The sequence below is a fragment of the Cryptotermes secundus genome, unplaced genomic scaffold (assembly GCF_002891405.2).
Source record: "Cryptotermes secundus unplaced genomic scaffold, Csec_1.0 scaffold304, whole genome shotgun sequence".
Classification (NCBI taxonomy): domain Eukaryota; kingdom Metazoa; phylum Arthropoda; class Insecta; order Blattodea; family Kalotermitidae; genus Cryptotermes; species Cryptotermes secundus.
In genome coordinates, this window is record NW_019721521.1 from 3,056,187 (window position 1) to 3,071,207 (window position 15,021).

The 15,021-nt window shown below is 38.6% G+C and overlaps 1 protein-coding gene across 4 annotated transcripts in view; it reads right to left on the reverse strand.

Annotated features, from left to right (window-relative positions):
* The window catches only part of LOC111875446 (ATP-binding cassette sub-family A member 2), a 59,400-nt gene that overhangs the window by 39,291 nt on the left and 5,088 nt on the right, over positions 1 to 15,021 (reverse strand). For 3 of the 4 annotated variants that reach the window (XM_023871701.2, XM_033755821.1, XM_033755820.1), the window contains exons 4-9: positions 14,129 to 14,223; positions 12,070 to 12,225; positions 10,233 to 10,467; positions 9,800 to 9,973; positions 5,672 to 5,856; positions 2,813 to 3,080 (exon numbers count right to left, since the gene is read on the reverse strand). In XM_023871701.2, coding sequence (XP_023727469.1) covers positions 2,813 to 3,080; positions 5,672 to 5,856; positions 9,800 to 9,973; positions 10,233 to 10,467; positions 12,070 to 12,225; positions 14,129 to 14,223 — 1,113 coding nt within the window. Of the gene's footprint in view, positions 1 to 2,812; positions 3,081 to 5,671; positions 5,857 to 9,799; positions 9,974 to 10,232; positions 10,468 to 12,069; positions 12,226 to 14,128; positions 14,224 to 14,973; positions 15,016 to 15,021 lie in introns of those variants that run through there. The other variant, XM_033755823.1, reaches the window with a different exon arrangement.

Sequence of the window (15,021 nt, forward strand, 5' to 3'; positions counted from 1 at the left end):
AGCTTCAAGTAAATCCACTATGTAGTCCCGACTGAAAGTCGGCCTTGTTAATAATGTAAATATTGTAAATACGGTAAATATCAATGTAAATAGACCAGTGTACATAGAGTAGGATGTACGCAGGGAATTGTGATTCACCCCTCCATAATCACCTTTCCACGACCCATCCCGAGGGTCCTACCAAAGTGAGAGTTGCAACAGCAGCCGAATGCTTAAGGGGAGGTACTAGGAATGGACAGGGATAGGCACCTGCCACGCAGGCAGCGTTTAATGGCCTTGGTATCACCACCCCCTTAAGAATCATTATACTGTAATATGTTGCTACCTGCAGACTATATGAGGAATTGTCAAGAGGGAGCTATGACTATATGTCAGGGGGTAGTTCCCACCATAGAGATGACAGACGATAGGTAGAGGCGGGTCATACCTGACACGCCTGCTCTACGCCAGTAATAAGAGGTGACAGTGATGAAAGGGCCAGTCACAGTGAACGCTCGACTGCCGCGCTACCGGCCCTTAGTACTTCCATCACCTCTCTTAGAACATAAAATAGATGGTGACAGCTTTAAGTAAGGAAGGAAGCCCTGAAATAGGAGAATCCTAGCTGAGAGTAAGCTAGGATTATTGTGTTAACTCCTTACAACGTAAGCTGTGGTAGCAAGGAGGGGTACCTCCACGCCACCCCTGCACCACGGCGTTACAAGATGGTGGCAAGGAGGGGTACCTCCACGCCCCCCTGCCTCCACGGCGTTACAACCAGGATGATGGATAAAGTCCAAAAACCCAATATATCAGTGAATCAGCACTATGTTTTGAAGTTGTAGAGAATGTAACATAAAACATAGTCCATTGATGACAGCAAGAGACATCACCAAAGCATGAGCTGACACCAGGCATTCTCAAAGACATACAAATAAGATTTGAATTGACTCTAATAGAATCAGTTTGTTGAATATTCCAAGAAACTGGTATCTCCATCATCCTGTCCATGTACAGGGCTATGAAAATCCTGTAATTTTGTCTACATAACAGTGCATCACCTTCAACCTGCAGATACTATTTAAGAAATACGTGGGGCAACCCAAAACTTCCCAAAATTTGAATTTTGCGCGTGAATGGTTATGAGTACATCGAAATACCGCTTGGTGTCTAATCACACATCCTTCTTGAATCAGTGTAGTAAGCGGCATCGAGTTGAGTGGTTGGGTTTATTGTTGGTGAATGTATTTCCATTGTTGTGTTTCCGTCAGTTTGCGGTTTTGCGATGGCTGACCTGAGAGAGCAGTGTGTCTGTATAAAGCTTTGTTTCAAACTTGGGAAAACCGCTGCAGAAACGCACCAAATGTTGAAGCAAGCTTTTGGTGAAAACAGTTTAGGCCAGACACAAACTGACAACTGGTATAAGCATTTTAAAAATGGCCGAACATTGACTGATGATGACGATCGTTCGGGATGCCTGTCAACAGGCAAAACACCACAAAATGTCGCAAAAGTTAGGGATCTGATTCTGCAAGATCATAGACTGACCATCCAAGACCACTGTAACACCTTAGGACTAAGTTATGGTACATGTTAACAAATTTTGTCAGAGGAACTGAACATGAGGATTACGGCGAAGTTTGTGCCACAACTGCTGCAAAATGAACAGAAGCAGCATCGCTTGGAAGTCTGCAGGGAACTTCAACAACAGCTTCAAGAGGATCCAAACTTTCTTTTGAAGGTTGTCACTGGTGACGAAAGTTGGGTTTATGCCTACGACCTTGAAAGCGAGCAGCAATCATCGCAATGGAAGAGCCCTTCTTCACCTCAGCCAAAAAAAGCTCGACAAGTCAAGAGCAACATTAAGTCCTTGTTGATCTGTTTTTCTGATACTGACGGGATTGTTNTATCGTGATGTTCTAAGGCATTTGAGGGAGGACGTGAGGAGAAAACATCCAGAGAAGTGGTGCACGAACAACTGCGTAGTCCACCATGACAACGCACGACCGCATACGGCTTACATTGTGCAGGAATTTGTTGCTAAAAACAAGATGGCAGTTGATCCCCACCCACCGTACTCGCCAGACTTAGCTCCATGCGACTTCTTTCTCTTCCCCAAGATAAAAATCAAGTTGAAGGGGCGAAGATTTGATACAGTTGAGGAAGTTCAAGCGGAAACGAAGACGATACTAAACACCCTAACAAAGAAAGACTTCCAGGATGCATTTGAAAAGTGGCAGAAACGCTGGGATCGGCGTATGCGCTCCCAAGGGGACTACTTTGAAGGTGATGGTGCAGAATAAGATCCAGGTAAGATGTAATAGTTTTTATTAATATATTTCGGGAACTTTTGGATTGCACCACCTAAAATCTGTAAATGGCTTTCTAGAAACATCGACAATGGCTTAAATGATTCTCATTTTTTTTATCATGCCACTGGGATACTCAAAATAATATTAACCATTAGATTCCATTACAAAACAAGAAATTGGGATCAACTGCACTAAATATACTATTACGTAGAATTGTAGATCCAATATTCTTTGATAATACAATTAGTTAAGAGGTATGTGGACATTATTTTGGAGTCATACTTTCAAGAATAAACTGAAGGAAACAGTTATGCATATTTTCAGTGCAACTACTGCTAGATCACACATTATGTAAACAGTGGTTTTGCTGAAAACATTTTCCTTGCATGTTACTCAGTGTTTTAATCCAGCAAAGGTGTTCACAATAATGATGACTGTTTGATGTACCAGTGACATGTAGCACAGTCAGACAATTCACTATTCAGAATAAAATAAGTCTGTGGAACTATTAATTTTCTCACCTGTGAGAATTGACATGACTGTAGTTTTACCAGCACCATTATGTCCAAGCAGTGCTGTAATCTCACCACTATAGATATCTAGAGTGACTCCATCTACTGCCACCTTCTTATTCAGTCCACCATAGGACTGAAATACTTTATAAAGATTTCTAATCTTGATTCCAACAGAGAGATTGCCATGAGGTTTCTCAAACTTTTTGCTGGACACTGTGTCATTGTCTGAAGTAACTTCCATATTATTTACTTTGCTGTTGCGCCAATAAGATGGCTAGAAAGAAAGAATTACAAGCTACTTAAATCTATACATATTCAAACACACTTGCTGAGGAAATGAACATTTTTCAAATATTCTAAAGCACAGGTAACATGTCTGAAAGTCTGTTATACTGATGAGATCAATGTCATAAATCTATGTTCAAAAATATGGAATATGTTAAATAAGAATATTAATTGGCATGGAACTAAATAATTGGTAAAATAAAATAAAATAACTTGTGTATAAAATCTAATATCAAATGCAACAAAGCTGAATCCACTACTATAGTGCACTGAAGAAATTCTGCCAAATACATAACTCAGAACTCAGTTATTCAGTGTCTGACATGGTGATATTTGTCAAATGACCCCAATGCATTATTCAATAACACATATAGATACTTTCACACCTTCTATAGCTAAAAAAGCCTTTAATGATATTTACATAAATTGCTCTAATGTAAAGGGGGGTGGAAGGATGAAGGGGAAAGAGAAACAAAGAGAGTATGAAAGGGGGAAGGAATGACAAGAGGGACGACAAAGAGAAGAATAGCAAAGGGATACATCAGAAAAAGGGGAAGGAGATAAAAGTACAAGGTGGTTCAAATATGACTGGGACTGATTTGCGTGTAAACAAGCCACACTGCGCAGCAGCTGTGCGACCTTGAGAGAGTGAAGCCACAACCTCCACCCTCCCTCCTGTTCCGGTTAGAACCTGTTCAGTCCTGTCTGGGAGTTGCTAGAATGATGAGTGAACAGAAGGTACCATGGAGAGTGGAACAACGCATTGTGATCAAATTCCTCATTGGAGAAAATTTCCTGTCCACTGAAATTCACCACAGACTCCAACAACAGTTTGGGGAAGAGTGCCTCTCACGGACCCGTGTGTTTGAGTGGTGTAAGTGCTTCAGAGAGGGCAGAGAGCGCGTGGAGAATGAACCGCATGATCGTCGGCCGTGAACATCCATCACCAAGCCAAACACTGATCGTGCAGACATGCTTAGTCATGAGAATAGGCACATCGCTATCATGGAGCTTGGAGCAATGCTGTCCATCAGTGTTGGTAGTGTAGAAGACATCCTGAAATACCACCTGCACTATCGCAAGATGAATGCACGGTGGGTACCAAGCACTTTGATGGATGTGAACAAAATGGTGCGCATGCAAGCTGCCAGTCATCTCCTACAGCAGTTTGAAGATGAAGGTGATGCATTTTTGAAGTCTATAGTGACCACCGATGAAACGTGGGTGCACTACTTCATTTCCGAGTTCCAGCAGTCATTACGCGAGTGGTGGCATACCAGATCTCCCAAACCCAAGAGAGCACGGAGGAGCCGTTTGGCAAGAAAAGTGATGGCAACGTTCTTCTGGGACTGGCAGGGGGTTATCCATGTAGACTTTCTGACAGTTGCCAGAACAGTCAATGCAGCTTATTACTCAGAACTCCTGGCAACAGACGTGAAGGAAAAGATCTGATCCAAGCGGAAGACAGGTGGAAAGCGGGTAGCCTTCCTTCAAGACAATGCATGCCCCCATATGGCCAAAACAACAACGGAAACCCTCCAGAAATTGAAAGTGAACCTTCTGACACATCCGCCATTACAGTCCCAATTTGGCCCCAATTGATTTCTACCTGTTCGGAAGGCTCAAATCAGACTTGCAAGGCATGGGGTTTGCGGAAGACACCGTCATCCAGACTGCTCGGGAGTGGATATGCCGCCAACCACAAGCCTTTTTTGAAAAGGGCATCAGGATGCTTCCAGAATGTTGGAAAAAATGTGTTGACTCCAGAGGGGAGTACGATGAAGACTGACATGTGCAAGTTTTTGGCAATTATGATTTAAAAAAAAATCAGTCCCAGTCATATTTGAACCACCTTGTATAAAAGAGGGAAAAGAAAGGAAGGGAGGGGTTGAGGGATGAAGATATGGAAGTGATGATTTTCCCCAAGGGGATGAAGATATGGAAGCAATGATTTTCCCCAAGAAACTAACTGTGCATACGCTGAAAGATTAACACCACTCTACAGAGGTATGTAGTACTGCAGTCTTCCTTTTGCGTTGGCATTTAAAACATAATTTTATAATTAAATAGTACTTAATCTGTAAACAACAGGACTATTATTTATATAACAAGACTTTCTGCTGTATCTTTAACAGGTACTATACTAGTATGTCTTAAATCTATAAGAATTACAAAAATTACTGTTTATATATTTACACACCAATGCACTTATTTTGGTCTAATTTGGTGTAATGATTATGACTTCTGAAGGAAGGTTTCAGACACTTAAAGAACCATTTCATCCTACCATATTAAGATTCTTTGTGTTAAAAAGGGCTCAGAGAATAACAACTGTGTCAGATTTTTAGATATATATGATGTCCAATTTTAAAAAAATAAGCATAAATTAAAAAAAAATTGCAAAAGGTGATAATTTAAAAAGCAATTAACTTGATAATTTTCTTACAATTCTATTACTTTATATTAGTACTATTGACATTAGAATTTTTAAATGTATAGTACTTCTAAATATATATGTATATTATGCCCATGCAATGCCAGGATGATCAGCTAGTTAAATATAAAACATATTTATCATACCATGAAAATGAAGTACCAGGGTTTTGCAAGACCATACTGTCCTGGCATAATGCTACTTATGTACCACGTTACAAAGCTGTATATAAAAATGTCCACAATGAACATCAGCAACACTAGGCCAAGACTGATGTCACCTTTAATACCACTGGGTGGTTCAAAAAGGTTCATCCAGGTCACGCCAACTTCTGTACCAAACAGAAATAACACCAATAAATTATGTGACAACTCAACTACTTAAAAGCAACATTTAAAATCATTCATCTTTAATGCAACATTAATTAAAAAGAATTCATATCAGGATTATTCATATAAAAGCTGAATTTAAAATTCTAAATAAGAAATCCAACACATTAAATACGAGGTGCGAAAATTTAACTCCTGGAATGGTCCTGTGAAAGCAAAATTTGCTTTCCTGTGCACTAGCTGCTGCTGTCGCCTTCAAAATACTCTCCTTGTGAAGCTATGCACTTCATGTGATGAAGGTGCCATTGCCAAAAACAGCCTTGAAAATCATTTTCCGGAATACCTCACAGTAATGTCACGTTGCACTGGATGTCAGGAATGTCAGCAAATTTTTGTCCCTTCAGGGCATTTTTTAGTTTTGGAAAGAGCCAAAAATCGCAAGGGGCTAGGGTGAAAATGGTGGATTGTCCATTTTTGTAATGTATTTCTTAGCCAGGAACTTGCAAACTCTTAATGCATCATGCGTAGGGGCACTGTCATGGCAGAGAATCCACTTCTCAGGCCAGAGTTTGGGTCTTTTCCTCCAAACAGATTACCGTAACCTTGCCAGCACTACCACATAACACTGTTGTCCTTGTGGAAAGAATTCATTGTGAACTAATCCGTTGTGACTGATGAAACATACAAGCATGGTCTTCAACATACGAACGGGGACCCAAAAATAACCGGAACTGACCTGTTGCGTGCGCATGCTTTGTAGTTACGAGTTGTGCTGCTATGTGGTGTTAGCTGGGGGTCTCCCGCGACTGTTAGTGAGCTGGCGTCAGTCTGAGTTAAGTGGTTTGTCTGTGGTGCTCTGTTGTGTGCGTTCCTGTTTCAACCCTTTGGCGATTAGTGAGATGGCCGACCAGAAGGAACAAAGAGTGTGCATGAAATTTTGCTTGATGAAGATCATCGAAAGACCATTGACCAACTTTCTGAGGAAACGAACATCTCGCGGAGGACGGTCCAGCAAATTTTAACCGAAGGTTTGCACATGAGACGGGTGTCTGCAAAATTTGTTCCTCGCTTGCTCGGAGATGACCAAAGAGAAAACCGCGTGAATGTTTGCCGCGACTTGAAGAGTGAAGTGCAGAACGATCCAGAATTTCACGCACACTCTTTGTTCCTTCTGGTCGGCCATCTCACTAATCGCCAAAGGGTTGAAACAGGAACGCACACAACAGAGCACCACAGACAAACCACTTAACTCAGACTGACGCCAGCTCACTAACAGTCACGGGAGACCCCCAGCTAACACCACCTAGTAGCACAACTCGTAACTACAAAGCATGCGCGCACAACAGGTCGGTTCCGGTTATTTTTGGGTTCCCCCTCGTATGTACTTTTTTCGGCCAAGGTGAATTCTGTGTTTTCTACTGCATGCTCTGGTGTTTTGTTTCTGGATCGTATTTAAAACACCATGTTTCATCACCAGTAATGACCCTATCAAACATCTCTGCAGTGTACAAATCAGTCAAAATGTGAAGCCAATGTTGTTTTTGGTAATCTGTCAAGATTTGAGGCACCATCTTTACAGAAATTTTTCTCATTCCCAAATCCTCCATAATAATTGGTCGCAATGTTTCCCTGTTCCTATTCAATTCTTCTGCTATTAGTCTTACACCTAATCTTCGATCTCAGCACACCAAGGTTCATACTCTGTCCACATTTGCACATGTTTTTTGCATTTTTGACTGCCAACTTCTTGGGTTATCTTGCATAGCTTCTTGCCCTTCCTTGAACCGCCTATGCATTCAAAAACACTCAATTTCTCTATAGCCTATTCATCATAAGCCAATGTTAATATGGCCAACATTTCACTAGCACTTTTACCAATCTTCACACAAAACTTGATGTTATGCTCCAGATTCTTGTCACTCATTTTTCTGTCAAGTTATAACATGGACATGTACCAATTCCTCTGCTGCTTGGGAATGAACAACTCGTTTGGTCTGTGCCTCATGCATGCAAATGCAAGTTGGAACATATCCAAACATGCTTGGGTACATGAGTTTGCCTGACTCAATACCCCAGTAACATACTGCGGCCATTCCAGGAATTAAATCGTCACAGCTTGTGTATCTCTTTTACCACAGCATGACTCATGTGGTTATAGCTGTGGGACAACTTCTCACTGTAGGAAGATAATTTATGAAACCGGCAAAAAGTTTTCAATTTGACTACCATTAGGCACTGCATTGCATTCCATGGATCTAAAGTTAGTCAAAATGACTGTAGGATGTGGAATATGTCATATAAATACATGACCTATATAATGGAAAAAGAACACCAGACTAAGAAGCTACTGTGAGATTTTTATGAAGGCAGTTGAAAAAAGACCCATAAGCTCTATTGATGTGATGCGTACATCAGTAAAAGTGTGAGTCTCAGGTAAAGACAGACACTAAGACACCAGTACTTTCAAATTCTGACTCAAGAGGATTAAACCCTATGACCACCTATGAACAATTACAGCATATATTAACACATTTTGGGAATAACTGTTATACATTGTGCAATTCAAAAGTTCCCTAAATATATTAATAAAAACTATTACATCTTACCTAGATCTTATTCTGCACCATCACCTTCAAAGTAGTCCCCTTGGGAGTGCATACACCAATCCCAGCATTTCTGCCACTTTTAAAATGCATCCTGGAAGTCTTTCTTTGTTAGGGTGTTCAGTACTGTCTGCGTTTCCGCTTGAATTTCCTCAACTATATCAAATCTTCGCCCCTTCAACTTGATTTTCATCTTGGTGAAGAGAAAGAAGTTGCATGGAGCCAAGTCTGGCGAGTACGGTGGGTGGGGAACAACTGCCATCTTGTTTTTAGCAAAATATTCCTGCACAATGTAAGCTGTATGTGGTTGTGTGTTGTCGTGGTGGAGTACCCAGTCATTGACGTGCCACTTCTCTGGATGTTTTCTCTTCATGTCCTCCCTCAAACGCCTTAGAACATCACGATAGAACTCTTTATTGACTGTCTGACCAGAAGAGATGAACTCCTCATGAACAATCCCGTCAATATAAAAAAAACAGATCAACATGGATTTAATGTTGCTCTTGACTTGTCGAGCTTTTTCTGGCCGAGGTGAAGAAGGGCTCTTCATTGCAACAACTGCTGCTCGCTTTCTGGGTCGCAGCCATAAACCCAACTTTCGTCACCAGTGACAACCTTCAAAAGAAAGTTTGGATCCTCTTGAAGCTGTTGTTGAAGTTCCCTGCAGACTTCCAAGCGATGCTGCTTCTGTTCATTTTGCAGCAGTTGTGGCACAAACTTCGCCGTAATCCTCATGTTCAGTTCCTCTGACAAAATTTGTTAACATGTACCATAACTTAGTCCTAAGGTGTTACAGAGGTCTTGGATGGTCAGTCTATGATCTTGCAGAATCAGATCCCTAACTTTTGTGACATTTTGTGGTGTTTTGCTCGTTGACGGCCGTCCCGAGCGATCGTCATCACCAGTCAATGTTCGGCCATTTTTAAACGCTTATACCAGTTGTAAGTTTGTGTCTAGCCTAAACTGTTTTCACCAAAAGCTTGCTTCAACATTTGGTGCGTTTCTGCAGCGGTTTTCCCAAGTTTGAAACAAAACTGTATACAGACACGCTGCTCTCTCAGGTCAGCCATCGCAATACCACAAACTCACGGAAACACAACAATGGAGATATGTTCACCAACAACAAACCGACCCCCCTACTTAACTTGACGCTGCTTGCCACACTGATTCAAGAAGGGTGTGCGGGGAGACACCTACTGGTATTTCGATGTACTCATAACCATTCGCGCGCAAAATTAAAATTTTGGGAACTTTTGGATTGCACAACGTAGATCTATTATGCATGTTTCACTGACTATAATAAATTAGTACATGTCACCAACATACAAAAAAATTCACTTACTCTTTGATTCATAGGCCACAATTATGCGATAACCCCAAGTAATGGCTGTGTTGGGCAGAAGAGCTGAAAGCAGCTTTATGTATGGAGCAATATAACTATTACTCATAACATAAGAGAAAGTAGCTGAATTTGTCAGGAACCACAGAATGACACCAACACTCATAGCTAAATTTGCTGAAATTATACAATACACAGTTTCTTAGTTAATGCTACAACATAATGAGTGAATCTTCAAATCTGATATGGACATCATATTTCAAACATAATTTTCTACAAATCATAAGTTGATATTTCTTTCCTACTTTAATGTTGGTTACAAGCGGAACAGTTTATGAAATTATGTTCAGCTAACAGCTTTAAATAATGAATAAATATTTCTTTGTACTCTTACAAATGAATCTGTACAAAAAATGTACAGCCAGTATTTACTTACGTCGGGAGAAGAATGCGCTTATAGCAAAACAGAAGGTTACACCAGCTGCACAGTACAATAGAAGATAAATCCACACCAAGAAGCCATTGGAATACTGAAGTACTGACACCTCATTAAACTGAGCTTTCATTAAGATTACTATTATGGTAACTGACACAAAGTTCACGAGCAATGCATTTATCATCCACCCAAACCAAAGCATCCATGACTTCAGTCCCATCATTTTCATCAGTTCCTGAAAATCAAAAGTCATTTTAACATTCAAATTGTGCAAAATAATAACTTCTATTACATGCATATGTTAATATTTGTCTTCAGTATCTCAGAAGGAAAATCACATGTCAGTACTGTGTCTTTGCATACTGTAATGCTTATGTGGCTAGAGACAGAACAGTCATCACTTCATAACCTTGTATGTTACTGATAAAATATCAGGCCTGCCACATGTTTTTAATGAATTTATTAAAATGATGCATGAAAAGAGATATTACTATTATTCCCTAGTTAACAACTTAATAACTATTATTTTAATAACACATATTTTTCTTTAAATCCCTCAAATCTAAATGCATACGTAAGCCTCATATTCATATACAACGAAAATGAATCAAACATATTTATTTCAGTAAGCTTACACTGAATCAACAAGGATGACTGGTAAGTTTTATATAAATTGGTAAATTTGATACCTGTTCTCTGAAGTAAAATATGACAGAGCAAATTTGACCAAAGAGGTTCTATAATAGAAAAGTCCAGTATGGCCCCCAGTAAGAAAAGTTTGCACAGTCCTACATCACAATGAAAGCACCACTTTTAAGTTCTCCTTATAATTCGATATTTAATACATGTTATTTAAGCCCTCCATGCTGTCTAGTATGAAAATTATGGCAGGTGCATATGTCATATGTCATGACACACATACTTGCAATGTCTACAATGCTGCTAACTTTGGGCATTCATGCATAACAAATTTTTAAGATACTCTATTTTCTTAATTACTCAGGGAGGCTATTATTAACTTCAAAACAACACTGAAAATAAAGACATTTTATATACTGTTATTAGAATATCTGTGCAGATAGTTCCTTCCATATAAACATGATCAGCAACAATAAAGTAGCAGACTTAGACATCCATATTTTTAATTTCAATTATTTGGCCACTCTACTATCAACATGAGAGAAAACATGTGAAGGTATTGCCATCATATTAACATAAATTTAAAAAAAGTTTCTGGCAGAGCTCCTAAAACCTACTTTCCTATTGTACAGGGTTGTAATTTTATGAATACTGTGTTCTTAATGTCACATTTGGGTAATATGAGTTTACAATCAAAGAATTCCCTTTGTGGTTTATTTTAAAACACTGTCAGTACCTCAAACTATATAGTGTCAAATGGGAGGACTGGTGAGTAATGAATTGGATAGGATTGAGGGTACTATTCTGGAATTTGTTGTGAGGGACTGAGGAAATAATGAAAAACATCAGTCAGGATAGCCCTCTTATATACAAGCCTAGAGCACTACTTCTCTACCATTCTGAAATTCTGCCAGTGGGTCAGCATGCCAAACTTATGAGCAAATGGCCATAAGACAAAGTTTTACTCAAGTCATTTTCATCATCAGGGTTGACATGAATATCACTGTCAACACTGATAATGGACTAGAGTGGTTCTCCAAAACACTGGCTTTTAGCTAAACAATGATGCACCTGATTGCCTGAGAAGATTCTTCTGAACCTTGTGGTTGTGTTCTGAAACTGCATATAATCTTATACTACCACATTAATTCTTTTCTAATGAAGTGCAAGCTGTCCAACGAGCTCAAAATGCACATACCTTCACTCCAGTTTGTTTTTCCTCCACAACTCTTTTCAAGATGGCAGGACACAGCATTACAAAACTTATCACAGTGCAAAATGGCAGAATTGAAGTGAAAATACTAACGAAGTCGTCTTGATGATATGCAGGGTATGGAAATTGTTGGAGATTCAACTGTGAAAAAGTATCACATTTATTACAGTTGTGTTACTCATGTTTATAACATCTGAAACTAATCCAGCTCTTATATAATCATGGTTACAGCGCTATTTTTATAACAACTTAAGGCAAACTCTCACTCTCTCTCTCTCTTTCATGCATGCACACATACCAATACAGATTAAATTCACACAGTGAAAGTGTCAAATATTGGCATATAAGTTCTACACATTTTTTTGTTCCATGTGTCACTTTGCCATTCATTTCCCAGGAATATGTCAAATCCTTCTGTTTAAACATTTACATGTATGTTTGTGTTTTTCAGATTATTTAACAATGCTTTCTCAACTACAAAGATTACACAAAGCTTTTATCATCTGAGTCTTTCACGACTCTTATGTACTTTATCCTATATGTTGTATTCCCAGTTTCTGTCAGCTTCTTCTGGTAGAGTCTACTGTCCTTACTCTAAAATCGCAATAAGTAAGAAAGTAAGTAAAGGTATCCCTGTAACAGGCCGTGGAGGCCCATGAGATGTTGAGGTTCCCACATTTTCTAGACAATCAGCTCATAGATGGCAGCAAGGTTGTCAGCCTTACGCACCGGCCACCCTTTACCCCATAGAATATTCCAAGTATATTCCTTGTACTCAATTCTATTAGAGGCTGAATCGACCCTAGGGCCATAGTGCGACTGGAAGGATTAGGTCAACTGAAAAAAATCCAATGACATCAGGACTTGAACCCGTGACCTTCCAGCTTGTAGCATAGTGCTTCAACCAACTACACTACTGCGTGCTCCCAAAATTGGAATAAAGTAAATAAAAATTTAGGCTACATTTCAAGTTTGAGCATTTTAAAAGCGCTATAATATAATCTGAGGTCATACAGTGAATATACCTCTTTCCCATATAGTTCATGTAAAGTTGGGGTAAAGTCATGGCTGTGACCAAATATAATGCCATAAAATGTTTAAAAAGCATGGATCTAAAGCTCAAAGCATTCTTAACCACAGCATTAGATAGAGGTGAGTGACAATTGGTGCTTCAGTTGTCTTTGGTTCTGGGGAAAGAAACCCATGGATTATGATGCCTGCAGAAAGTTCTATTTATAATGATGGGCGGTGGCAATAAGAGTTTTCTTCAAACCTTAAACTCAAACCTGAATCAAAGAGATTAACATGATAAGAATTAAAAATACAATCTGTTCACATATCCTGCATAACAGTACGAAATGGGCCTGCATTCTAGAAATGGTACATTTATTTAATGCATGTTTCACTAGGAACAGATAGGAAACTAGATAAATGCCAGAACTGTTACTATGTCATTCAAAAGAAGTACCATAACAAAATTTAAATCAGACATTTGTTTAATGAAAAGTATAAATTACTAAGGTAGAATACATCTACTTAACAATTATAAAATGGTGTTCCTCTTCACTCTATAGATGAGACCAATATCCTTGGTATACTATGAAGAGTTTCTATTAGTAAGTTTCTCTAAAAGATAAATACTTTTACAACACTTAAATCATTACAGGAAGCTATAATCTAAAAGTACAGGGTTCCGGAAGTTCTGCAGTTAAACGGCAAAGCAGATAATTGAAAAGTCTACCATATGTGGATTCTGTAGATCATTGCTGAGGGCGATTGCTTCTCTTGAATCATTACCAGGACATCTTTCATATTACTAAGCAGTGACCAGTACTGACCAATATTAACATCTGTGTCTGTTATCAGTGCATGTAGGAAAGGAAAAGGGTAGAACAAACAAGACCAATGCCAACTTTACCTGCACATGACACAACCTACTGTCACAAAGAAGACTCTAGCAACCATTAATACCAACATAACTGTTACATCAAACATGCACAAAATGCCTAATTATATCATTTAAAAAATTAACAATTAAACATACTTTATATGAAGATGGTTCTGTTCCTGTCATGGCAATGAATGTTTTATCCAACAACAGTTGGAAAGCTAGGAAATTAGAATGATAATAGCTTTCGCCTGAAAAGGAAACAGTTACATGTTAGCATTTTTCTATGCACTCAGTACACACAAAACTGCTTTGTGATAGAGAAAGTAGATGAAATATATATAGAACGTTTCCAGTTTCTAATTAATACTTCCATCCATGGTACAAATGACATCACAACTGTTTACCTATTGCTTACTTAAAACCACCAAGTTATACTGAATTTAATAAAAAACATTGCAAAAATCTACCATTAAATATTGTGACATATCTATATTAAAAAATTGGGCAATTGTGAATGAACAACTCAAGCTCATGAACTACTGTACATAACAAAGCCTTTGATAATGAAGGCAAACTATGAGTATGTGTACCAATATGATAAAATAATAAAACAAGCCCTCTGCATGAAACTTCTGTGTATTTGAAAAGTAAAATAAGCTTGATACCAGACATGTCCATTTCAACTTTTGGCAGCTTCATACTACAAAAGTAAAATAAGACTAACAGCAAATTTAACCCCTTTAACATCTGTACAGTATGTTGTTCTCTACATGTAACATAAATATTGCAGAAAACAACAATGTCATGGCTTTTAATTTGAATCAAAACTGTTTTATTAAATTTCAACTTTAAATTATACATCTCAGATGATGAATTAATTGATGCAACTAGCCTGTTTTTCCTAATTAAATGCCAGAAACATAAAACACGGATATATATATATATATATTGATACATATATGTATGTAATGTATTACATATTTCAAAATTCATAGTACCTGAAAAACCAGGTCCATTTGATTGAAATTCATCAAATATCAGCGAAG